Below are 24668 nucleotides of genomic sequence, written 5' to 3' on the forward strand. Positions count from 1 at the left end.
GGAAAATGGGCAGAAAAATGTCCCAATGCTGTAAATAAGACTATCAGATCTAATAAAGAAAGGAAAAGCATCCAGAAAATTTTAAAACCAGGAGAATCAATTAGCAAATTTGATTATTATTCTAGATTTATATTCCCATGTTTATTCTTTATATTTGCAATTTGTTACTGGTGGTACTTTCTTCAGCAGAGAAAACAAGCAGAAAATCAACACTAAATACAGTAGAGAATCGAAAATCGGAATCAATTGGGGACTGGGGATGTTCAGATTAGTGATTTGTTCCGACTACCGATTATGTACGAAAAAATATATTAACCTGTCCGATGTTCAAATTTTTGTCCGTTGCGTGTCGCTTCGTGTTGAATTTTCGTCGATTTTAAGCCTAACGAAAATTTTTATTATAATAATCGAGGCTATCGTATCGTTAAAAATTATTTCTTTATTTTGTACAAACAAAATAAATATATTGAAAAATATAAAAACATGAAAATTATAGTTTAGAAGTAAATCTAGTATCAAAAACGTTCGATTCAGCGCGACACAGTCCGACTGAAAATCATACCGATTACCGGCGATTCTGATTACCGAAGTTTCGATTAACGACTCTCTACTGTAATTTCTAAACAATAACTAGGAAATGATTAAACCTTCTTTTGTATTGTTAATATGCGTTCAAATTGTATATATATTCTGTAAAAATACATTTTTAATTAAAATTAAAAAACCTTTTCAGGTAAACAATGTGTAAACCGAGTTTGTCGCTTCATCTGTCGAGTATTCTGGCAAATCCCATTGCGGGTCGGATCTTGCCAGTCAGAAACATGCTCGTATCTGGTAATGGAGTAACTGTGATTGGCCGTATAGCCGTAATCTGCTGATATCTCGCGTTAATTAATCGAACAATAAACTAATTGGATCAAAAATGAATTTTTGATCATTCCATAAAAATTCAAAAACAGTTCTGATTTTAAGGCAGAATGATATACAATGATTTTAGCTTAGGAATTCAAAATGTAATTAAAGAATAGGGATCGATGATTCGTTTTCTCCGGCTCCTTCTCGATTCTCATGTGATGGTCACTATACATTTCGTATACCAATAAACGTCACTAATGACATACGTAGTCACATTGATGGGATAAAGCAACGCAACACATGGAGGATCTGATGAGGGAATGCCATTCAGGGAAAACTTTCTATGGAAAACTGGCTTTCATTAGGCCTTACTCACGTGCAAAAATTCTAGTAAACTTCATACGGACAGCTCATTGGTTGAACCCGAACCCGAAACCAACTGTCAGTGTTCAATGGTTTTATTCCTATGGGAACTGATGGGCGCATTAGGAATTGGTAAAATTTAAATACATCTTATTTAAAAATTATGAAATGTCAGTATTCACTATCACTTTACCTCGAGTATTTATATTTATAAAGCTAAGGAAGTCATTGGTTATTTCATTTAGTAAAGAGACTAATTAACAGTTAATTGATTGGATTTAATTTAGATTATTTGTATACGGCACGCGAACATGAGAGGCATACCGATGGAGATGCCTCTCGGAAGAATGTTTTCTTGGAAACTGCCTCTATTTACTTACTGTAAATAAGGACAATTTAGGGCCCCTATTCAGCCCTGTTACTAACAAAGAAAATTTGATAAATTGAACGAAATATAAAAATGGCCCACTAGGTGGCGCTAGTATATACTTACTTTTTAACTCCTACCGTTCGTTTTCTAGGTATTAAGAAGGCCTTTTATTCATACCCATTGGCGTTTGGTCAGACTCGATCCCGGGTCCCCCAGAGCGGTAGGCTGCCACCTTCACCGCTCGGCCATCCGGCCGTCGGGGCTGTGAATATTAGGTGGCGAGTGTTGAGGGACAAAGCACGCCATATTTGGGTCTGTTAAGATTGCTCTCAAGGATTCGTTTCGGGTTCGCAGAGCGATAGGCTAAGGATCAACTTCCCAGAAATTTTTCATGGGTAGCCTGTTAGAAATATATAGGGTCCGGTCGTTATTTTTTCTGGGCTTGGCACGATGAGGCGTAGATAAAAGGCTGTTTCAGTGCACAGAGAATAACAAATTTAAAAATAAAGAAAAATTTTCTCATAAGATTTTGATAATTTCTTTTTGACTTTTATGTACTTTTGAATATTTTTCTGTTTAATTTTTGTAAAAATTTCCTAAATTTCAGTAAAATGTTTAAATTTTTTTCTTAAGACGAAATTTCAACAGCCATCCGTTGCAAACGTGTTTTTTAAAAGAATTTTGTAAGTTGCAGCAGGTTCTTATAGATTTCTCGGTTAATGTTACTTATGGTTCCAAAATGGCGGATCGTCTCTAACTCCAGCAAACAGAAAAAAGGAAACAGTGGGGCACGTTTCCTTTCTTCTAACCTACCCTAACCTGACCTATTCTAATAATTTGGTTGGTAATAATTATGGTAATTTATTAAAATAGGTTAGGTTAAGTTAGAACGTGCGTCCCCACTGTTTCCTTTCATCTGTTTGCTGGAATCAGCGACGAGCCGCCATTTTGGAACCATAGGTAACATTAACCGATTTCTCTAATATTTCTGTACTTACAAATAGATTTTCGTGAATATTTTAAGACTTGTGCAAGATGCTTATGAATATTTGTAAGAATTTGTAAGAAGAGACGTAACACCTACTTTCTTTATTGGAAATTTGCTACACTTTTTGAAATTTATTTTGTAAATAATAATTCATAATTTTTCTTCAATACTACAGATCTAGGTATTTTACTTATCCTTCATTACATTAGATAATTCCACCTCTGATGAGGCCTGTTTATATTTATCTCAAGCATTCTGGCATTTCTTACTCATAAACATTACAATCAAATTACTGCTTTGTATATACAATGCACATTCTCCTGCAAGTACTGTACGAGTTATATATACAGTATTGTTATGTACACAGAATAATTTCGAATAATGTTGTATATGTGAGAATATTACACATACATAACAATTACATACTATATATACGTACGTAACAATTACGATTGGTCATATTAGCTGTGTTTGGCTACATTTTCGATTTTTTATTGTAACTTTATAAAGAACCTCACCATTTGTTTTCATTTTCATTCTTTATTTAGAGCTTGTGCACGATGGTGCAAAAAATACCACCAATAATAAAAGGCAAACGTTATGAAAAGGGTGGGAAATATGTATCTAGAACAGTAATCGAAGCCATTAATCGATTTTTTCGGAAGAAAACTCTTACAAAAAAGACATTTTCTTCTTTTTTCAAACTCTACCGTCTTATCTTTGGGATTTTTCTTCTTATGTGCCCACTGTTCGTTATGAATAGTTGAAGTACAGGAATGGTGCTGTAAATAATTCGAATACATTAATATAAAAAAGAAAAAATAATTGTGTTATAGTTAAATTCATTCTTACTCTTGGCTTATTTTCGGAGAATTGATGGGCCAAAGCGTATTCGATCAACGAAGCAGTAACGAAGAATGTGCAAGTGAAGAGCCAAATATCCAAAGCTTTAATATAGTTGACGGGTGGAGTGTACGATCTCGATTGCACGACCTGAGTAATGATCGTGAGTATAGAGGTTACACCGAGTGTAATTCGTGCAGGAACTGCATTTACGTCCAACCAGAAGGATAACCAAGAAAGCGTTACTATTAAAGTACTTGGTATGTAAACGTTGATTATGCAACCTGTTAATCGACGAGTAAACGTGAAATTCGCCATTAAACAACTAAAATTTCCTGTAAAAATAAAAGAGCCTTACTTTAGATTCCTTATACAATTTCAGAAAGTTTGCATAATTGGTGCATTTGTTGTGTTCATTCATTGGCATCTATATTTACGAACTCAAAACTTGATTTATTAAACTCATATTTTAAATATTTAATGTCAAAAGTGGACAATTTGATTGTTATACATGTAACAATAATGTATTTATGCAGTACAAAGAAAGAGGACAGGAAGGGAAGAGTAAGAGAAGGAAGGAGGAGGAGAAGAAAGTGATAATTAAGGTATCAACAACAGTCAGAATTAATTATTCTTTAATACCATACGACAGAGTAAGAATAAATGCACCAAATAGTAAGTTTAATAAGCTAAATATTATATATATTCCTACTTAAAATAGAATTTTAAAATTCAAACTTCTTCATTTATACTCTTTCCCCTCTGCAAACTGGAAAACACTTCGTACATACAAAAATCTGTGTATACAAAGTTTGATTAACTTAAACAAAGTGAATATAGTTCATTCACTGAATCATTGTAAATGAAAAACGAAACGAATAAATGTTACAATTATAAATATTTACTTACCATTTACCCAAACTTCAGTTACTTTGTAAGCTTTAGGAACGTTCATTTCATATTTTAAAGGATGTATATCTTCTGTCAATATAATACTAGGACCCTTATCTTTGTACGGGCTGTTCTTAGCTCCAGTCCATTCTAGAGTTGCCGATTCTTCAGTATTTGTTACTATCACAAAATTAAAAATTATCGCATTTTTCTTATAAAATATATACTACATCCGCGTAAATACGGGGTAAGTCAAAACACATAACAATCTAGGTCTAGCAGAGTTTCTCAAAACTTTTGAGCAAAGATAAAAGTCTAGTGCCTGAATGTTCACGCGATGCTGAAAAAAATCTAGTTCCTTAAAAATTTCAATAAAATTTACAAAATTTATTTTCTAGAAGTTGTTCCAAGACTGAAAAAACCTCGTTCCTAGACTTTATACATATAAAACAATTACAATTTGTTTTGTTAAATTACGGCAACGCAATACGTGGGAGAGCTGCCTCGAGGGGTGCCTTCCGGGAGGTCGCATTAAGGTTAAATATTCGACTGTTCAGAATAAATCTCTATATGATTATTAATAAATACTTCAATTATGACGCTTAAAATAATTTAAAATTTAATTACTTAATAAATATAGACGATAAATTTAAATGAATATACTTACAATATGCTATTTTGAAAAAACAATGCTGGATATCAATTGGGTAGTATTGCAAATCCATGGGGCAAGCCACACGAAAACTGTATCTGTTAAAATATCAAAATTATTAATAAAATTGTTATAAAATTTGATAAATGTGGAATAAATTTAGTGTATTTGTAATCGTGTAATGTTCTATAATGATTTTAATGAATCAGTTTCTAAAATATTCATATTTTCCAGTATTTTTAACCATGTGTTCAAATGTGTACATTAAAAAAAGACAAACAAACAGTCTCATAGCCAAGAATAAATCATTAGGCCTAGAAGAAAGCCCCATATATAATTCTCTATACGTTTTCACCATAAAAGCGAAAGCATATACAAGATTGTGTATTCTAAATATGGGTGGTGCCTACTTAGCTGAGGGGGTTTACCATCTTTTATCTCGTTGTAGCTATGGCTTTGCATGTAAAGAACAGTAGTTAGAAAGAACTTGAATAGATAAACCGAATAAAATTCAAATATTGTATCAAAAGAAAGTTCAGATGAATGACTTAAAAATAGAAGTAGGGTAGAAGCATCCGAATTTTCAAATATCTCAATGCTATTATATAAAGAGATATTTATAATTCCCTTTTTTCATACTCTTTCAATTGAAATGAGCAGAAACATAAATTTACAAAGTTGTCCTCGGGTTCTTCTCGTATCAATAGAAATATAGAGATTTATCGTCCATTTTAACTGTAATGTTCAGAGTTAACACTCATACTGTACCTCGAAACCCTTTCAAGTGTCTCATCTGGATGTATTTTAAGTGCAGTGTTTGGAACAGATAGAGGGAACAATTGTCCCCATTTGCTATTGTCGAATATCAAGTCTGGAATCCAAATTTTTTTCTTTATATCCGGAGGGAGTACTTTAGGTTTAGTTATGTTTAACAAATGAAACTTGAGTCTGAGATCTTTCCAGTATTCGTTTTGATAAAGCTGCATGCCAAAATCCTGCAAGACACAAATATGTGTAATTTTTATAAAAAATACTGTTGTATAAGAATTTGTTTTCTTACCATTGTTGTCTCTCTTATATCATCTATATCCATAATCTGCAGATTTAAGTAAACCGTGATTGGCTTATCTGAAAATTATTTGTTAATAATATCCATAACACATGATTACCACTACAAAAATAGAGTCTACAGAAATACACTTTTAATTTATGTAAATAATACGTTTAAAGTTAGACACTTTAGCTTAATCTTTGCCGCTTCTCCTACTCATTTGAAGACTGACAGGCCAAATTTTGAATCTGAACACATGAAGTTTTCACAGAAGTATTCGTAATTACACCTGGCTATTAGAATTAAAAGCGAAATAAGGTTAAGATGACCTGTACTTTTTTATTCTTTTTATCTGTCACTTTTGTGATGGCACATTACGTGGCATCACAAAAGTGACAGAACTTTTCTAGTCAATCTTCAATCTTCATCTACAAATAACTGAATAATCCAAAAGTTTGACTCACCCAAATACACAACAATGAAGACAGTCATGCAATGTCTCAACACTTGATATAAGAGGGGAAGGAGATAGCTACGTTAAAATTAAGCACGCTATTGTTTTCTGATAAAATACTCCACCAGCTTAATGTCACATGCCCATCTTCCAATTTAAAAACTTGGAATTCAATCTAAAATGGCGGATTTCAAGATGGCTGCCGTGTTCCTATCGGGTTTCGATATTTCATATCCTAGTCCTTGACATAAAATGTCTGTTTTTTCCGTTTTCCCAATTAACCCGTTCACATTTTATATCGGTGAGTCAACACTTTTGCACCATCCTGGTATTTCACAATAGAGTATACATGCAATACATAAATACGGTATACATAATGGCTTCTGATATAAATGTTATATAAAAGTTTATAATCTATATAAAATATGTAACAGTAGATATTTTAAGATTCCATACGATTAAAATGAGGAGGCGAATGTTTGTCATAATCATCCGGTATGGCATTCTTCCAAAAATTTGTATGGATGTCACTGGAACAGAGAAAAAAGAAAAGATTACTGAGTTTTGAGTTGTCTTAATTACGATGCCAAAATAATGAATTCTATTAGCTGAGATTGTATAATTAACATTGAATATCAGTTTTAGTATTGTGCAGTAGAATACACTAGCACAATATCAGCAGAAGAAGGCAGGATAAAGATTTGTTAATAAAACGACTACGCTTTAGTTCGTACAGGAACACAACAAAATTATAATACTGTAATTAAAAAAGCACACTAGTAGACGAGATTACACAATGAATTAGAAGACTCAAGCTTGTGTTTCTTATACTTAACAATATTTTTTACGTCGTGTTTAAGATATTATAATTGAATTTACATTTCAATATTTCTTTTATTAACCTTTTAAATTTCAAAACCTTTAACGTTATGTTTGAGCGAAGTTTTTAAATGTGTAATAAAATTATTAGTATTAAATAAACAATAAAGCTACTAAGATTTATTTCCACAAACACTTATAACCTTTGTTGAATTTCTGTTCCTTTCCACAGATTTTAACTACTTCAGCTCTGGTTAAGCACAAACAGAAAATAAACCTAGATAAAAGCAACAACAAAGCACACTTCTTGCAGTTGAATCTACGTCTTGACTCAACTGCAACTGAAGAATATGCTTATAATTCAAAGTACATGCTTACTTTTATTCATACAAAATACTTATTACTAAAGCAAAAGCATTTTCTTTATGCTCAAAAGTATGTGATTTTGCTTCTGTTTTTATTCATACTACTAAATCCTTCAAATTCTACAATAATAAGGTAATGCTTGCTTTTATTCATATGGCCCAATTTGTATGCTTAAAATTACATTATTGTTGATTTTCTGTTTATACAGTATACAAATATACAGCATTTCACGGCTGCGTGTCTCTGTCTGTACGAGTATCACGTAAAAACGACTGATTTGTATGAAATTTTTTACACGTGTACAGGCTTGTCCCGGGGTGGATACAGGCTACTTTCCTTTTATAAATGAATGTTTATTAGAAGAGTAACTGTACAAAAGCACCAACAGCAACACTTAGCCAGATATTTTGTTGTAAGCAGTGATTACTATACACACGCATTAAACATTAAGAATAAGGGCTTAGCTGCCTGCAATTCGTCCCATTATGGGTGAGCCTGGAGTGCAAAGAGTGTAGTTAAACTGAAGTAGATTCACACCTCACAGTGTAACGCCCTGACAGACTTTATCTCTAATAATAATCATTATCAGTGGAGGATTTCTCATTAGGCCCGTAAGGTCTTAGGGGCGCAAGAGTTTGTTAGTAAATCATTAAAGAATCTTTACTTAATCTTTGGATTTAAAACATTCTTGTGAATACTTGACTATTTGAAACTACATATTCTAGTATTACTGATAAAATTATACATAACTTATCTATCTATCTACTGTTAACTTTGATTTAATTAAGTGTACTTAAATTAGTAGTGAAAGTATCATTTAGCATAAAATTAAAATATAAGCTCTTACCACACAGAAATTTCGCCTAAATTAAAGAAGAAGTAAAGTAAATACGTGTTGATCATTGTCACTCTTTCAGCCATTTAAAATAGACAACGATCGTCACTTACATCAATATCTACTTCTATAGAATGTAAATAAGCCAGAAGGTGTTTATTGTTTAGAAAACCCTATTGATCGACAGTAAAATTATACGTTCACCGAAAAAATAGTGTTTACCTGAATTTTAAATACAATAATAGATGCACACGATTGGGTAGTTGTTACCTGCACGTCAAATTCTTTTAATATTCAAGCGTGTATAATCTATTTAATTAATATTATGTAAATTAATTAAAACTATATAATAGTTTTAGATCTGTTAAAGACCTAAGACACTAAGATCTGTTTAAACAGTCAATTTAAGTGCGTGGCGCCATTTAGGAGGGCGTTATATGATTACTGCATTATGTTTGTGTGTAACACACCTAATGCAGTGTGTTAGTCTGTCCTGTAGTCTTGTGTAGTTGTGTGTTAGTAATGTAGTGTGTAGGTCTATTGTTCGCCATTTTTTATGTTAAATTCCTTATTTAAACTCGTGTTTACTGATTATCTTCCGCTATTAAGTGAAGAATATGAATACTGTGTGGTCTAAAGGTCGATTAACCGTCTTGTATATGTTTCAGGTAAACTAGACTTTTGTACCATCCTATATAACTCAAATTTTAAGCAAAAATATAAGGAAATTAATAAGAAGTGTTTCATTAAAACGTTAAAGAATTTAATGATTTTCGATTAAAAAATAATGAATTCATTTATAAAATTAAATATGTATCATTTATGTAACCTATTTTTAATGTTTTGTATGACAGAGTAAAAAACACAATAGTTCTAAAGCCGATTTGTGTGTTTATTCACTTAAAAACGTTACATAAAGTGGGTTATAAAAGAGTTTTCTCGCGTGAGACACGATATCGTGACACACCCAATTGATACACGTGCAAATTTAAAAAGAATAAACAGGTATTGTTAACGGAAACGTTTGTAAAAGTCATTGCAATTAATAAACCATTCCTTCTTCTTCTATCTCCGTGTACATTTTAATTGGCTTGTGTATGAAAACTGCAAAATAATTAATAATTTACTTTATGATTTATGACAGCCAGGAAAGTGTAAGCTTCATACTTTCCTGACTGTCATAGAACACAAAGTAGAGAAAGTAGATAAATTACAAACTCAAATTTTTACCATCTCCCCGTGTTTTCTGCGTTACATTTTCTTGACATTTAGGTACTTCAATAGCACAGAAATGTAAAAAAAACATACAAAATCGTGTGTTCGCGTTGCTTGTGTGTGTGTGTGTGTGTGTGTGTGTGTGTGTGTGTGTGACGGCATCTATTTTGCATATATTTCAAGACTCGGTGAACCAAAACTTTCTAAACTTGGTAGCTTTATTTCTACACGTGAGGCATTAATGCTGTTAAATTTTCGTAGAAAAAAGTCAAGTGATTGGGGAGATATAGAGTGGTAGTGTGACGTATGTCGAGTAAAGTTACAGTCAAAGTAACTTTTACACATCGTTTACAATCTCTTTAAATACTCACTCCTACCCTGAAAAATAAACATTTTGTCGTTTTATAATAATTAATGAATGATATAAAAATTAATTGTTAATAGTCTTGTAACAGTTAATGCTAGACGTACAGTACCTTTAACTTGGTAAATATTGAGGGTTGAGAAAGTCCGTTTTATTGTAATTGTTTCTAAAGTAACGTAATATTAAATTTAATAAAATTTAAAATAAATTATCTGTTAAATTATAATTATTATAAGAAAAATCATGTTTTTGAATTATAAATATAATACGGAAAAAATGTTTTAAAAATTAATACTAGATGGCACTATTTTGCTTAAAAAATGTAAATTTCGAATATGTCGCCATCTTTCGAGTTAAATTGAAAATGTAATAACAAATTTAAAATATAATTTGCTCGATTTAATACTTTACAATTTTTAATTGTTTTACATTATTATTATTTATTAACTTTAAGTTATTTCATAAAAACGAATACAAATTTCTGTGGTGTAATGTTATTGTGAGAAACACAAGATTATATATCAATAGAAATTCACTGTGTTCCTTATCACGCTGTTTAGGAAAAAAGTAGAAGACAGACAATTACTAGATTGGCCTCGTTTAATTACATTAAAAAACAGTCACACGTGAGTGCCATAAAAATCGAAATTCTGTAGAATCGGCTTAGAAGTAAAGACAGATCGATCATTGAAAGTATCATATTCTCGTTGGTATCCTTTCGTTTTTCAACGTGACCTCTGCGCTGTGATAGTATACCCTGCACCTGGCCACACCGCAATCTAGGGTCCTTAGATATGATCTCAATTTTATTTTAATTTCGATATTCTTAGTTCAATAGCGAGTTTATAAAAGTTTGTTGGGACCCCTTGTTAGTGGAGGTCCCAGGCAGTTGATCTTTTTGCCCATAGGATAACGCGCCACTGCCAGGTGCCTCCTCTCGAGGATTGACAATGCCAACTCATCAATTACTTAATAGTTTGTTGGTAGACATAGCGTCTAGATTAATAACATTCCGGATAACCGAGATTCATCTTGTAATCAGACATATTTCCAAAGTAAAATGGAGTTTAATCACTTTCTACTCGAAACCACGCGACATTGTTCTTTCAACAGACGTTCGCCATTTTATAATTGTTAGGGGCATCTGCTCGCGCCACAGTTAGAAAAGTCTTTATCCGCTGACCTCCTTAGATCTTATTTATAAAGATTAAATGTGCTTTAATTAAAAAAGCCTTTATTATTAGAGAAAATGGGTGACATGTACAGTACAGTGCAATGCATTTCTAATTCTATTCATTTATTTTTATCGAACATATCAAACAGTGATTAATGTCTAACATTAACAATTAATATACAAAATGTTTAGCGTTGTTTCTCCCGCTGTTTCATTTTTATTAAAATAATTGTAATTAATAGTTTCTTTCTAAATGTTCAGCTCGTTCTTGTAAGTAATGCATCCAGTAATTAATACAGAAAAATAAGAACAGAAATGGAAATATAAACCTAGAATAATAATCGAAGCGATTTGTTGTATCTTTTGGTTTGAACACTTTCCAAAATGAACATTTTGACTTCTTCTTTAGCTTCTGTCTTAAATCTTTTTGACATTCTTTACAACGTATTGCCCATTTTTCTGTATGAGGTTTCGTTTCCTCTGACACGCTCTGAAGAAATAAATAATATTAATTAGCTTGTACTATCTCCATTATCTAATTTAACTATGAGCAGTGGCGTAGCGTGGGTGTCAGCCGCCCGGGGCGGAAGAAAATTTCACCGCCCCATTATTTAGGTATCTCAATTTAAAAGACTAAAAAAATACAGTAATTCTAAAGAACTTGTCAGCAAGAACAATCATCATTATTGTGTATTGAACAGGTTCAAATTTTTACAAGATATTATTATTATTTATTGTGAAATTTTGCCGCTTCCTAAAAGTGCCGCCCCCACTACGCTACGCCACTGACTATGAGTACAAACAGATGAAGATGAAAAATGGAAGAAATAAATGTCAGGGGATATCAGTAGATGGGAAAGATAGAATAGGATAGGTAAAAAAAAGGCGATCTGCCGAAGGGGATGCCTACCAACAATGAAGACCCCCACTGAAAATTATAAAAAATAAAGGCTAGCACAGGCCATTAACATTTTCTACGGGACAATACTGGCCCTTATTTACATATTTGAAACGGAAAATCTAGAAACTTTCATTGTTAGTTCGTTGGTGAGAAGCAAACCCACTACCTCATTGTTCGGTGTTTTTATCCACTCAGTTACTGCGAAGGAGAAGCTTGGGATCTGGACAGGAGCATGGACTTTTGTTGACAAAAATATTTTACAGCGGAAAATACATGCAAGGAAGGTTATCTTGTAGAAAGGAGGAAGGGAAAAAATAAATGCAAGATTTGAAAAAACTGTTGAAGAGTACCGAGCAAAAAGGAAAGACTGGAAATTCTAAGCTTTGCATGTCTCTCTTCCCCGGGATTTATCAATATGCAAGAGAAGGTAATAAATTGAAATAATAAAAATAGAACATTTTTACTTTAATCTTCGATTCCTTGAACTGATAAGCAACAGCATATTCTAGCAGAGATGCAGTAACAAAGAAGGTACAGAAGAACAGCCATATATCCAAGGCTTTTATATAGCTTACAGGTGGTGTATACGATCTCGACTGGACTACTTGAGTGATAATTGTAAGAATGGACGTAACGCCAAGGGTAATTCGAGCAGGCACTGCACTCACATCCAACCAGAAAGATAACCAGGAAAGCGTAACCACTAAAGCACTCGGAACGTATACATTAAGAATGCTGCTAGTTAATCGGCGGACGAAAGTGAAATTGCAAATTAAATATGAAAAATTACCTGGAAAAATAGAAATAATTAAAAAATCTATGGACAAAATTCGGTTTTATTGTAATGATTCGTACCATCGACCCACGATTCTGTTACTTTATAAGGCGTTGGCTCTCTCATTTCATATTTTGGTGGTTCAATTTTATCAATTAGAATAACACTATCACCAAGACTTTTATAAATACTTCCTTCTTCTCCCGACCAAGCTAGAGTTGCCGTTTCTTCAGAATTTGCCACTAAATTTAAGAATCAAATGACTTAAAAGTAACTTGAATATATATTTCACACGAAAGATAACTTACAAAATGCAATCTTGAAACAACAAAACTGGATATCCATAGGGTAATCTTCCATCTCCATTTTGCAAGCCACTTGAAAGCTATATCTATAGAAGAAACAGTAAGAAATTCGTAGGGTTCTAATGCTTACAACTGATAATGATAACTGTAACTCATACCTCGTAACTTTATAAATTGTATGATCCTTCCTTATTTTGATAACAATGTTTGGAAGAGAAAACTGGAAGAGTTGAGCCCATTTACTATTGTCAAAAACTAAATCGGGTAACCATATTTCGCTTGTGTAATTCTGTGGCAAAATTCTTGTTGTTGTTAAATTAAATTTGTGAAAGTTCAATCTTGGATCCTTCCAATATTCGGTCATGTATAAGTGAATTCGAAAATCCTACAAGAGCTAAACTTAGTAAGAATTATTCTAGTAAAGTTTATATCAATATTTTGAAATTATTACCTATTTTGGAAACTTTACTTTTAAACATAATTCTGTGGTAGTAATTAAATTGTTTGATTTCAATAAAGCTTCACTGTAAAACACATAACTCTTAGTAAAGATTTAAATTCAGGAACTAGCAGTCAAGGGTCGATCCAAATTTTAATTTTAACTGTATTGCTCTCATTTTAATAATAAAAGTATATAAATTTCTTTATTGATTATGTAAAATTTGTACGATTTTCACAACAACAACCTCCTTAAAATCCATTTTAAAAATTTGAGGAAAAACAGAACAAAGAGAAGATTCTTCACTGCAGATCATGTGCATTGTAGTTGTCAGGCGTTTTATAGATGTTTTCTATATTTTACTATATTCGTCGTGGGTTAAATCAGGCTCAGAACAAGGGCGGCCTTGTAGTAAGGGAAGAGCCCAACACACCCAAGATGGAGTACCCATGAAAAATTCTGGGGAGTTTCTAACCTGGATTCGATTGATGGCTTAATCATCTCAGGCATCCAACCACCCTGTTAAGCGTTGTATTTACTATTAAATAATCTTTGTAATCTAATTTAAATTATGATTCGAATTAAATTTAAAGGATTTTTCAGTTGTAAATGTAATTTCAATAAAAACAATTACAGATACCAGACTGTATCATTCATACTTTTTAAGATAAAGAAAGTTATAACCATAATTTTCAAAAATCCTAAAGTAAATTTCCATGTTTAGAGCATAATAAAGAAATGATTACCATTGTCGTTTCTCTTATTTGATCAATATCCATAATTTGAAGGTTAACGTATACAGTAACTGGTCCTCCTAGAATAATAATCACATAAAAAATGTATACATTGACTTAATTCACTAATATTTAATTATAATTATAATTTATAGGCCTTCTTATGACCCCTTTGATGAACAATATATTAACAGAATATTATTAAAATGATTTTACCATTTTCAGAAGAAGGGGCGTGATACTTATCGTAATCATCTGGAATTAATTTAGTCCACGATCTTTGGCTGAACTCGTCACTGTAAAAAAAGAATTATATGCAGGATTATATTCTATAAACATCAGATATATTAGCAATAAAATAATATATTTGTATCTATCCTAAAAAAATTTTTTTAAAAAACAATAAGACACTTCACTGCAAACGTCTTACTGTTAAAGCACGACATGAATTTTCCTCTCGATGACGTCCACCAGTGTTCGATTGGATAAAAGAACTCAACACTGGTCGTGGGTTCCAGCCTGAGAGCAGAGTTGTCATATGCAGTTTTCCGAATTTTTTGCCAGTGTATAACACCCAAATAGGGTCAGTTTCCCGTAGAAGTCTCTCGGAAAGCGCCTACTCTCGGAAGATCTCCAAAAAGTTGCATTGCAGTATCTTACCTAAAGAAACCTTTCGTTGAAAATGATGACTTTACTAATAATTAGAATAGTTAATTTCCAGATAGATGTTTCGCAGAAGGGAAAATAAATCAAGCTTTCAGACACCGACAAATAATTTGTAAATGGTTTGTTCTTCTCTACAAACACGGCACAGACCAAACTTACTCCTTAAATATGGAAAAATAATAAGGCGCCTATTGACGATATACACGGTAAGTTAAAAAATTATTTAATAATACAGTTTATTAGTATATATTGATATATACTAATAAACTGTAGTATTAAATAATTCGGGTGTCACTATTTCCGGGAGTATTGACAAATCTTAGACAAGCTTCTCACTAGTTCAAACCCTTAGTTTCCACTAAATGTGGCATGATATCGTCTCTGAATTTTGGCACGATATGAAAGATTGTTAGGATCGTCATCTTAGGCATTATCAATATAAAAATCAGTCTCCCAAAAATAGTCTAAATTCCATTAAATCTCTCACTGTTGCTTCACTTTCCCACTAAATTTAGTGAAAATCCCTCGTTTGGGCATCTCGATTGACGGCCTTGGAATGCGCTTGAATTACAAAACGGCAATCACCTAAATTCGACACTTTTCCGGTGTTATATATTTAGGATTATCGAGATTTTACTGTATAATAATGATCAATTTGTCTACTGGGCTCTCAAACGATCCCTCGCAATTTATCAATCTCTAAGGTAAATCCATTCACTCTCTCAGGATGTGAACCCCTGATCAATACAAAATCTATTATAAGAATTCATATGTATATATTTTAGAAGTGTTGAACACAAGATCGTGTTAATAACAATCACATGGCTTTGTCCACCTTTATTTAGTTGATACGGTACAGGTTTCGGGCCTTGTGCCCCTCATCAGTCAACCAAAATAATATAAGAAATAGTGTATACGGCGTTTTAACATTATGTACAGGCAAATTGTATAAACATTTTAAAACGTATGTAACGTACCAGTCTTCCCCCAGTATGGCACTCGCACACGGTAAGTGTGCACATTACAAACCCGAGAATTAGAAAATTAGAAAATTCTTGTACCTCTATTTAAATTAAAAAGGTACATCTATTTAACCTTAGGTGAGTCACACGGGTCTCGCCCACCCGGCGCGAACTTTGGTTAAAATTTTTTAATATTAAATATTTTTCAAAAAATCTGAAAAAATTAATATTCCTCTAACTTTCTAACCCGATTAACACGCTGTAAAAATGTTTTGAATAGCAACGCTCATTTTCGGGAAAAAAAAATATTTCGGGTCTTACAAACCCATGCGACTCGCGATGGGGGTAAGAGAAGATCAACTAATTTGTCGCCGTTGGCGATAGCGAGTGTCGCAATAACTTTATCGCGTTTAAGTTGTCGCGTGGTGTTTAGTAAATCCTATGATATCGTTATTCATTTATATATTTATATTTCTGTTATTTTTATAATAATATTGTTTCCAAAAGTAATATCTAATTAATTTTTTATTATTTTAATTATTATTCTATTTCTATCGTAAAATTTTTACTTATAACTTTTATAATTAATTTATGATTATTCCTCGTATATTAGGCGATGCGAGTTGCTTTTTTTCACATTCACTAACTAATCAGAGACTTGTGAAAACAGTCTAGCTATAAATTGCCGGGAGATATCCTGCCTTTTCGGCAATGATCTTGGAAATCAAATGTAAGCAATCGCTATAAATTCGCTTGTCTTATCGTAATCAATTTCTTACTAGACGATTCTGAGATGCTTACTCGTTCAAAGATAATAAAAAACTAGAAGTTAGCTAATTACACTCTAAACATTATGGAATTAGATATAAATAAAATAATTACAACTACGGGACAATCGTATCGCATAGATATCATTATTCTATAATCTAATAATCCAGAATAATCTTATAAAAACACTTTTAATTATAATCTGAATTTATTATTTATTCATTTTCCATCGCGGGGCAACAATACAAACCTAAAAAGTTATCCCGATCTACATGACAAGTAATTATAAATGAAATCGCTGCCTTTGATAGCGTAGCGACTTTTTTGTCGCGCGATAGAAGATTACATCGAAAAAACGGAATGTGAAAAGGTTAACGTTAATATTATTGAGAAGACGGGTCAAGAAGCTAGAAGGAACAAAGCTTTGTACTGTTTTACCTTTTCTTAAGAAATGCCGGAACCCAAGGCCAGCAATTCCAAGGTTGTTTGCATTCGCTAAAACTCACAAAGAAGATAAACAAATTAGGCCAATAGTGGAAAAATGCAGGTGATCGACTTTTGTCTTAGAAAAAAGATTACACAAGTTTATTTCCTCCCAACTTAAAAGCAACGCACTAGTGGCACAAGATCCTGGGACTGTGGTTAAGGAAATTCAACACATCGTTAATGGAAGAGGAAGTAGGAACGGTATTGGATTATGAGAGCTTGTATCCGTCCATAAGAATTCTATCATGCAAGGAAGCACTACTCGAATTATTGTTCGGCAGAATCTCTGAATTGATACATTACAACAACAAAGTAGTAGAACTGGCTAACCTGATATGCTACGAATCTATCTTCAGCTATGATGGTCAAACATATAGACAAAAAAGGGGGATTCCAATGGGAAGTCCGATCTCGGGAATTCTTTGTGAGTTGGTTGTTAGAAAACTGGAGAAAAGAGTTTTGTATGACTTCCGTAAAGATATAGTATATTTTAAAAGATATGTGGACGACATCTTTATATTATGGAATAATAACCGTACGATTAATGAATTCATTAAAAGCATCAATCGTAAAAACGACGGCCTAAAACTGAAATTAGAACAGAAAAGTTCCGTAACAATACACTTTTTAGACATCAACATCCAGTTCAAAAACGGGCATTTATCTACCAGTATTTACGTTAAACCAACGCACAGTCCACTTTATATTCCCTCGCAATCAAATGATCCGTATCATTATAAGATGGCGGCATTCCGGGCTCTAATCCGAAGGGCCTTTCTATATTGTGACAACGTTATGGACAGAGCAAAGGAAATTAACAGAATTCTACAGGTAGCCGAAACCTTAGGATACAAGAAAAGCGCAATAACCGGAATTGTTAGAAGATTCGAGAAGAACGTAGCAAGAAGCTCTAAACAAGGTCCCGGTAAAATCACAAAATTCACTTATAACAGATATGCCAAAGGCATTATGAAAGAAATTGCGAACCGCAATGAGTCATCAATAATTTTAAAAAGAGCCCCGAACCTTTATAAGATTTTAACCTGATGATGGCCTATGGAATAGGTCGAAAACGTTTGTTTTAAATTAAACTTTCTCGGCATCGATAAAGGTGTTAGATTATTATTTATTATTTTTTATAGAGCCATAAAACAATTAATGTTTATTGACTCTCCCGGTAAGGAGAAACGCGAGGTCAATTAAAAAATCTTTTGTAGTAGTACTGAATTTCTACTAACTTCACACGAATGAGTCATCTTTCGTCTCCATTTGCAAACAAACTCGATGACGATCGGTGAAATGTCAGATAACTTACAGCGAGTTGAAATTTGATATGTTTATTGTTTCTTTTTCATCAAATTACGTAAAAATAAATATTGAAAAGACAATTTAGTCAATACAGAAGCGATTTATACTAGTAGATAGAAAACAAACAGTAGAATTTAAAAGAAAAATTGTAGTTCTTCTACGCGATAGATGAACTTTATTAATTTCATAATAAAAATGGCGGGTCTGAAAGACCCATGCGACCTAAGTAAGAGAACGATTCCTATCGACTCACACAGGGTTAATATAATAAAGTAATAAAATTACATCAACTATTGGGTAATAGTGGGACAGATTCTTACTATTAGTTATCTTCTTTCTCCTATTAGAGACGATTAATATACTGTACGTTTTCCAAGTTCGTTTGAGCACTTCCTTTGGTACGTTTATGTTGAGACGAATTTCAGAATTTTTCTTATAGACAAATTTCTAGAGAAGTCCTTCAAGTGTAAGCTTTAGTTTAAACTTTCTTCTATTGAGCGGTGTTTGTCTGTGCTCTTGTGTTCAACACTTCTAAGACAACACAACACGATTTCACAACAAATCAATTGTATATATTTTAGTTTAAATTTTAGTAATGAAGTTCATAACTTATGCTATTTATGCGATGTAAATTTAGCTAAAAGTTTGGTTTATTTGGTGACGGCAACACAACACTTGGGCGCTCTGTCGAGAGGAATATTTGGCCCCTATTTAGGTGTTACAAACGTGATGAAAACCCGGAAAACTGGGCATTAAATTTATACTGATATACATAATTTGTACGTCGGTACATTGTGTTGGGTGCTCTGACCACAGACAAAACATAATAAATTGAGGTGTTTATTTCTTATATTCTTTGTCGTCCATCTTTGATTTATTTCCTTTTCTTCCCCCAGATAACGCACGAAAGAAATGCGAAACACGCGGAAGTCATGTGATTTTGTAACGGTTTGGCGCCATTATCGATTATTTGATTACAGTTAATGCCCAGTAATAACGGTTTTATTCTATCACCACATGTCTCAAGTCACGCCATTACTTCTGAAACTATTGTCTGAGTTTATAAAGATTATCTTTGCACTTTAATTGTAGGGTTGAATTTATAATACCTTTAGAAAAACTCAGCAGATATCTTATGGAAGAGTTCTGTAAACATAATTGTATGCAGTAACAGGAAAACATACTGTCTAAGCAGTTTCCTTGTCTATAATATCGTCTATTACGTGGTTACAAGCTTAAGTATTAAGCGAAATATCTAAATATCCGTCATAACTGAATTTATAAGATAAAAAAATGCAACAAAGGAAATTAGTTACGGTTTACACTTAACTCCACTTGAATATAAATGAGTTTTCTGCCGCAGTGCTTCTTTCACAATCATTTATGCACTTAAATTTTGATCGATACAAGTTGGAATTAAAATTTCAGAATTGTATACTAGAAAGCTTGCTAAAAATCTAAATGAGGAGTTAAACCTCTATACAACGGCCACCGACAGGAACAGAAAAAGTAGCCGTTGTTACGGGGAGGTCCGACTGTAAATGTACTAATCAGTGGCGTAGCGTGGGTGTCAGCCGCCCGGGGCGGAGAAAAATTTTGCCGCCCCCTTATTTAGGTATTTTTACAAGATAATATTATTTATTGTGAAATTTTGCCGCCCCCTAAATGTGCCGCCCGGGGCGGGCCGCCCCTGCCGCCCCCACTACGCTACGCCACTGGTACTAATATAGAATATGACTTATATATACTGTATATATTATTTTATATAACGACGTAGATAACGAGATAGATACGTAATACCACGTGATCTGCCGGATGTTCTGTCGGGTTATATTAAGACTAATTATTAATCCGAAACAAAGTAACTTGGCTATAAGTAGGCGATTAAGCTGCCATTTCGCGACATTAAAATTAATTTTAAATTAAAATTTTTATTCATTTATTAAATTATGTTGGCGGTTTCTAACAAATTAAACTGTTCCTACCATTAAATAAAAGTGCTAAATACTAAAATATAAATTTATAAAATTGCCTAAACTTATATTTTTAACTTTAAATAGCTTGTGTTTCTAATAATAGAACTGTTTAAATTTTTTAAAACAATAGTTAACTTCTTGCTGCAACTAAATAACAACATTAACAGTCAAGAAAGACGGTTATTTAATTACTGTGACCGTTAAATTTCAAATTTTAAATTAACCAATCCGCGATTAAACCCCTAAATATAATACAAATGCATCTGTATAATGATTAGTAAATTGATAACTGAGTTAATATTCATTGTGGTAATTATTTAAAGACTTTAATTATATAATCATAGTTTATAATGAATATAAATACTCCATACTTATTTTTTATATAGTTTAATTGAGTAAATAAATCGTGCACTTTCGTTCACGCAAGTATTCGTGATTGTTATTTACCAAACAGAAAATATTTGATTAAGAGCTTAGTACGTGCTCATATCAAGAACTTATATGGAACTTATTGTGATTAATATTAGTTAATTTTATAATTTACTTTGATTTTAATTGATTTTGATACATCAAGAATGATGATAATGCTTTATTAATTGTATACATCCCTAACACTTATTTATAGGAAAATACGTATCAGTTTGCTGGATTTTACTGTCGTGAGTGATTATCCATATTATCATTATAAAAAATTTAAATTTTAATATCGATCACACGACATTACTCCATGATTAATACGTTAAATCGATCAACGGTCAACAAAGATCGGTCTACGTTACTGAATGCTTGGAGTAAAATTGTATACTTAAGTATAAAAATACAGTGAAATTTTTAATGTGAATATGGTTATATTGGCAGTAAAAGGCTCGAAAATATTAATTATGAAGTAAATTATGCAGGAATTTACAGTAATGTACCGTAAAACAGGCTCAGGGACCACTATTGGTACTTGTTATAAAAATTACTATTAACAATAATACTAGATCTACATACTCGATGATGAAATGAATGATGGTGATAAATTGTATGATTAACAAAATTACAGAAATGTATAAAATTAATACTTTACCCTCGACAGAGCGCAGCAAAGGTAAGAAAAAAGGGAGCAATCATTGTTTATATGATCATTTATATTCCGGCTATACTTACAACTGTTAGTGGATATTCGTGTTACTCTAGCTTTTATAGACTCAGAATTTTTATTTATTGATTTTTTCCATTTTTAAAAGTTAAAATGTTTTGATAGAATTACAAAACAGATTTTACGTTTTAAACAAAACATTTTATAAATTATTTCCCTAATGGCTGCATTTGAAATTTTAAAATTAAATCTAGAAACGCGAAATAATAAAATTTGCAGTTGTCAGTTGTGTAAAAATCGAACATATTGATCTTTATACAAACGCTTCACAATCAATAAAACACAATTAATATACTAATTAAAAATAAACGATTAAGAACTATCCCTCAAAGTATCGGGGGATGACACCAACCTAAACGAGGTGCCTAGTGTAGGGTTTTGCTATGGAAATTCGCATTCACTTTTAGGTGAGTAACAACACTAAGTGCTAAATACGTCACTAGACCGTACACCGAACAAGTTCACGTCACTTGACATTATCAACGTGTTACTATCCGCAACTCGAAACCAACAGCACACTTTGTATTAGAGGTTTTATTACAATGAGTGAATACTTACTGAAAGGTATGTATTTGCTGCTGCTTCTGCAATCATTTTGTGATTTAATGTTACTTTAAATTACATCAGGAACGTAACAATAATAGACTTAACTATATCTTGAATTATCACAATCAGTTGCTAGAAAATCGCGATTAGCGGCTTACTCCTTTACATAAATGTCTTTCTGACAGTGTGAATACAACGAACTGTCAGCTTTCATGTGCCACTAACGGAATTGCTAATAACTTTAATCATCACGATAAACTTCTTTGATAGCAAATTATAAAACAAACGTACGTATAACAAAAGAGTTTACAGAATTATTTCTTTATTTTTGCATCAAAATGAAATCTATTTCCAACTAAACATGGCAGAAAAAAAATTGCAAGTAAGTCATTTATATTAATATAATTTATGAAACATTCGACTGAACAATATATACTTCAACATGGAGAGTATCATTCTATATAAAAGAAATTATTCTTATCCTGATGGAAATATATGGAGCGATAAGAAATCTCTACTGAGGGAAGGCTTACTGTAATTGGATACCCTGAAAGTGTACAGAATAAATTATTTCTTAGGTCGTAGCAAAGGATCAAAGCTGATACTTACAAATGATACTCCATAAGTTCTTCTTTTTCCGTCTTGTTAAGCGATTTATGATGACCATGTTCGTAGTATATCATCAGTTCCTCCAGTTCTTCAAGCGTATCCATATAATTCATTGTTAATTTTGCTTTTCCATCTCCTATTATTCCATCTGATAACAAAGGTTTAAGTTTATAGAAATTTTATATTCAGTGTTAAATTTTTAAAGTTGGGAGTTACCTTTAAAAATCAACTGTAGTTTGACAATTTGAAAATGTTCATCTGATTTAATAAACTGTCTTAATTCTATGGTAAATTGCAAGATCTTTCTCGAGAATTCCACAAAATCGCTATTAACGTAACTAAAAGGATCGAAGAATGCTTTATGCAATCTTAAAACGTCGTGAACGGGAAGTGATCTCTCTACCATTTCCATAATGGTACCCCGTCTGAAATATTTCTGTTTTATTCGAATCTGCATAGAAAAAAACTAATTAAATTTGCTTTAAAGTATGTTAATTTATTATTTTACCACATATTTATGCAAATTAACGAGAAGTTCACAATTACTTTTATGACTGGCGTGTAAATACAAAATTTATGCATTTAACACCAAGCTTAATTTCTGTTCCTTATTTCTGGTGCAGGAATTGAGTACCACCCATTAATTCTGAGCGTTAATCAAATAATTATTTATCAATACTTCAATATTTATACTTTTAAAATATTTCTATAAAAATATATTAAACAGACATTAAAACTTACTTTTTCGTTATCCTTCAGTATTTGGTATTGTGGTAAGAATGACAACCATTTGTAGAAACATTGTTCCAGGTAAATCATGCATTCCCAAAACAGTTGTTCGTAATTTTCATAATCTTTCGACATTATTTTCAATCTAAAAGAATTTTATAAGTGATTTAAAATTGATTAAAATAGCATATGAATCTTTAAAAATACCAATCACTTACATACCAATAGTCGAGCACCAAAAAAGAACAATGTAAGAAACATGCAAAATGCACTTAAGTAGATTTTTCGTTTGGTAGCCGATAATTAGCCTATGATATTATTATAAATTGTACGGTATTAGCACAGACGGATATTTATGGTTGATACAAAGTTAAAATTATTAGAAACACTCTACAAAAGAAAATGAACATAAATTGGATTGACGGAATAACCAACTCAACACGTTTACGATCAACTAAGGAAAAGTGTCTCTCTGAAAGACTTCCTATGGCCAAATTTCGAAGCATGTGTATTTCCTTCCTGCTCATCCGTTTCACAAAGATTATATAATGTGGACTGCACGATCTTTGATATTGTACAAAGCCTAAGATTCCATTTAATGTAATTTTTTACGTTTTTCCTCCTTTGGGCACTAGGAGGCAGTGGCGTAGCGTAGTGGGAAAGACCCGCCCCGGGCGGCACTTTTAGGGAGCGGCATATTTTCACAATAAATAATAATAATACCTTCTAAAAATTTGAACCATTTCATTTCATATTTTTGTCGCACCTACGATTTGGACCGATTGAAATGAACACAGCATTTTTCATTACTTATTCTGTGACGAAACTGAGGAATCCCTTTCTTTAAATGAATGTATAATAATGACATCTTGTTCATTGTAGCGACTGACAACACGTCTGTACTGACTTGTAGGGATTCCCCGTATTTTATTTTGTGCTTGGTTGGTTTGACTAAGTTCTTCGTTTAATGTGTAAACATTGTAGAAGTCTGAAAGGGGGGAAGTACGATGTTTCCTGTTTTTATGTTTTTAATCCTTCATAAATTAGTTTAGTTACGTAATTGCTTCTTCCTCTTTTTCTTGG

General features: G+C 32.3%; 2 protein-coding genes across 2 annotated transcripts; both read right to left on the reverse strand.

The window, feature by feature from the left end:
- Window positions 1–672: 672 nt before the first annotated feature.
- On the reverse strand, window positions 673–15482 carry LOC136981781 (uncharacterized). The gene is made up of 17 exons (XM_067278155.1): window positions 15397–15482; window positions 14611–14690; window positions 14407–14474; window positions 13380–13606; window positions 13225–13307; window positions 12997–13158; window positions 12606–12931; window positions 11570–11730; window positions 6924–6997; window positions 6023–6090; window positions 5731–5957; window positions 4978–5060; window positions 4329–4490; window positions 3633–3754; window positions 3429–3569; window positions 3287–3358; window positions 673–690 (listed from the first exon to the last, which is right to left on the reverse strand). The coding sequence occupies exons 1-17, from the start codon at window positions 15480–15482 to the stop codon at window positions 673–675; spliced, it is 2160 nt and encodes a 719-aa protein (XP_067134256.1).
- A 7113-nt stretch (window positions 15483–22595) lies between these two features.
- On the reverse strand, window positions 22596–23761 carry LOC136981791 (uncharacterized). Its single transcript, XM_067278165.1, has 4 exons — window positions 23598–23761; window positions 23073–23307; window positions 22857–23004; window positions 22596–22794 (listed from the first exon to the last, which is right to left on the reverse strand). Exons 1-4 carry the CDS (start codon window positions 23718–23720, stop codon window positions 22725–22727), a joined length of 576 nt encoding a protein of 191 aa, XP_067134266.1. The 5' UTR covers window positions 23721–23761; the 3' UTR covers window positions 22596–22724.
- Between the last annotated feature and the right edge of the window lie 907 nt (window positions 23762–24668).

This window comes from Centruroides vittatus, unplaced genomic scaffold (genome assembly GCF_030686945.1).
Source record: "Centruroides vittatus isolate TY-2023 unplaced genomic scaffold, ASM3068694v2 contig_794, whole genome shotgun sequence".
NCBI classification, from domain to species: domain Eukaryota; kingdom Metazoa; phylum Arthropoda; class Arachnida; order Scorpiones; family Buthidae; genus Centruroides; species Centruroides vittatus.

Coding starts and splice junctions, on each gene's coding strand:
- LOC136981781 (XM_067278155.1), bottom strand. CDS start 15,482: ATGACGATCCTAACAATCTTTCATATCGTGCCAAAATTCAGAGACGAT. Junction 13,308..13,379: donor ACAATTTATAAAGTTACGAG/GTATGAGTTACA, acceptor TTTCTTCTATAG/ATATAGCTTTCAAGTGGCTT. Junction 3,570..3,632: donor GGTTATCCTTCTGGTTGGAC/GTAAATGCAGTT, acceptor ATCATTACTCAG/GTCGTGCAATCGAGATCGTA.
- LOC136981791 (XM_067278165.1), bottom strand. CDS start 23,720: ATGTCGAAAGATTATGAAAATTACGAACAACTGTTTTGGGAATGCATG. Junction 23,005..23,072: donor ACTACAGTTGATTTTTAAAG/GTAACTCCCAAC, acceptor CTTTGTTATCAG/ATGGAATAATAGGAGATGGA. Junction 22,795..22,856: donor GAACTTATGGAGTATCATTT/GTAAGTATCAGC, acceptor GTACACTTTCAG/GGTATCCAATTACAGTAAGC.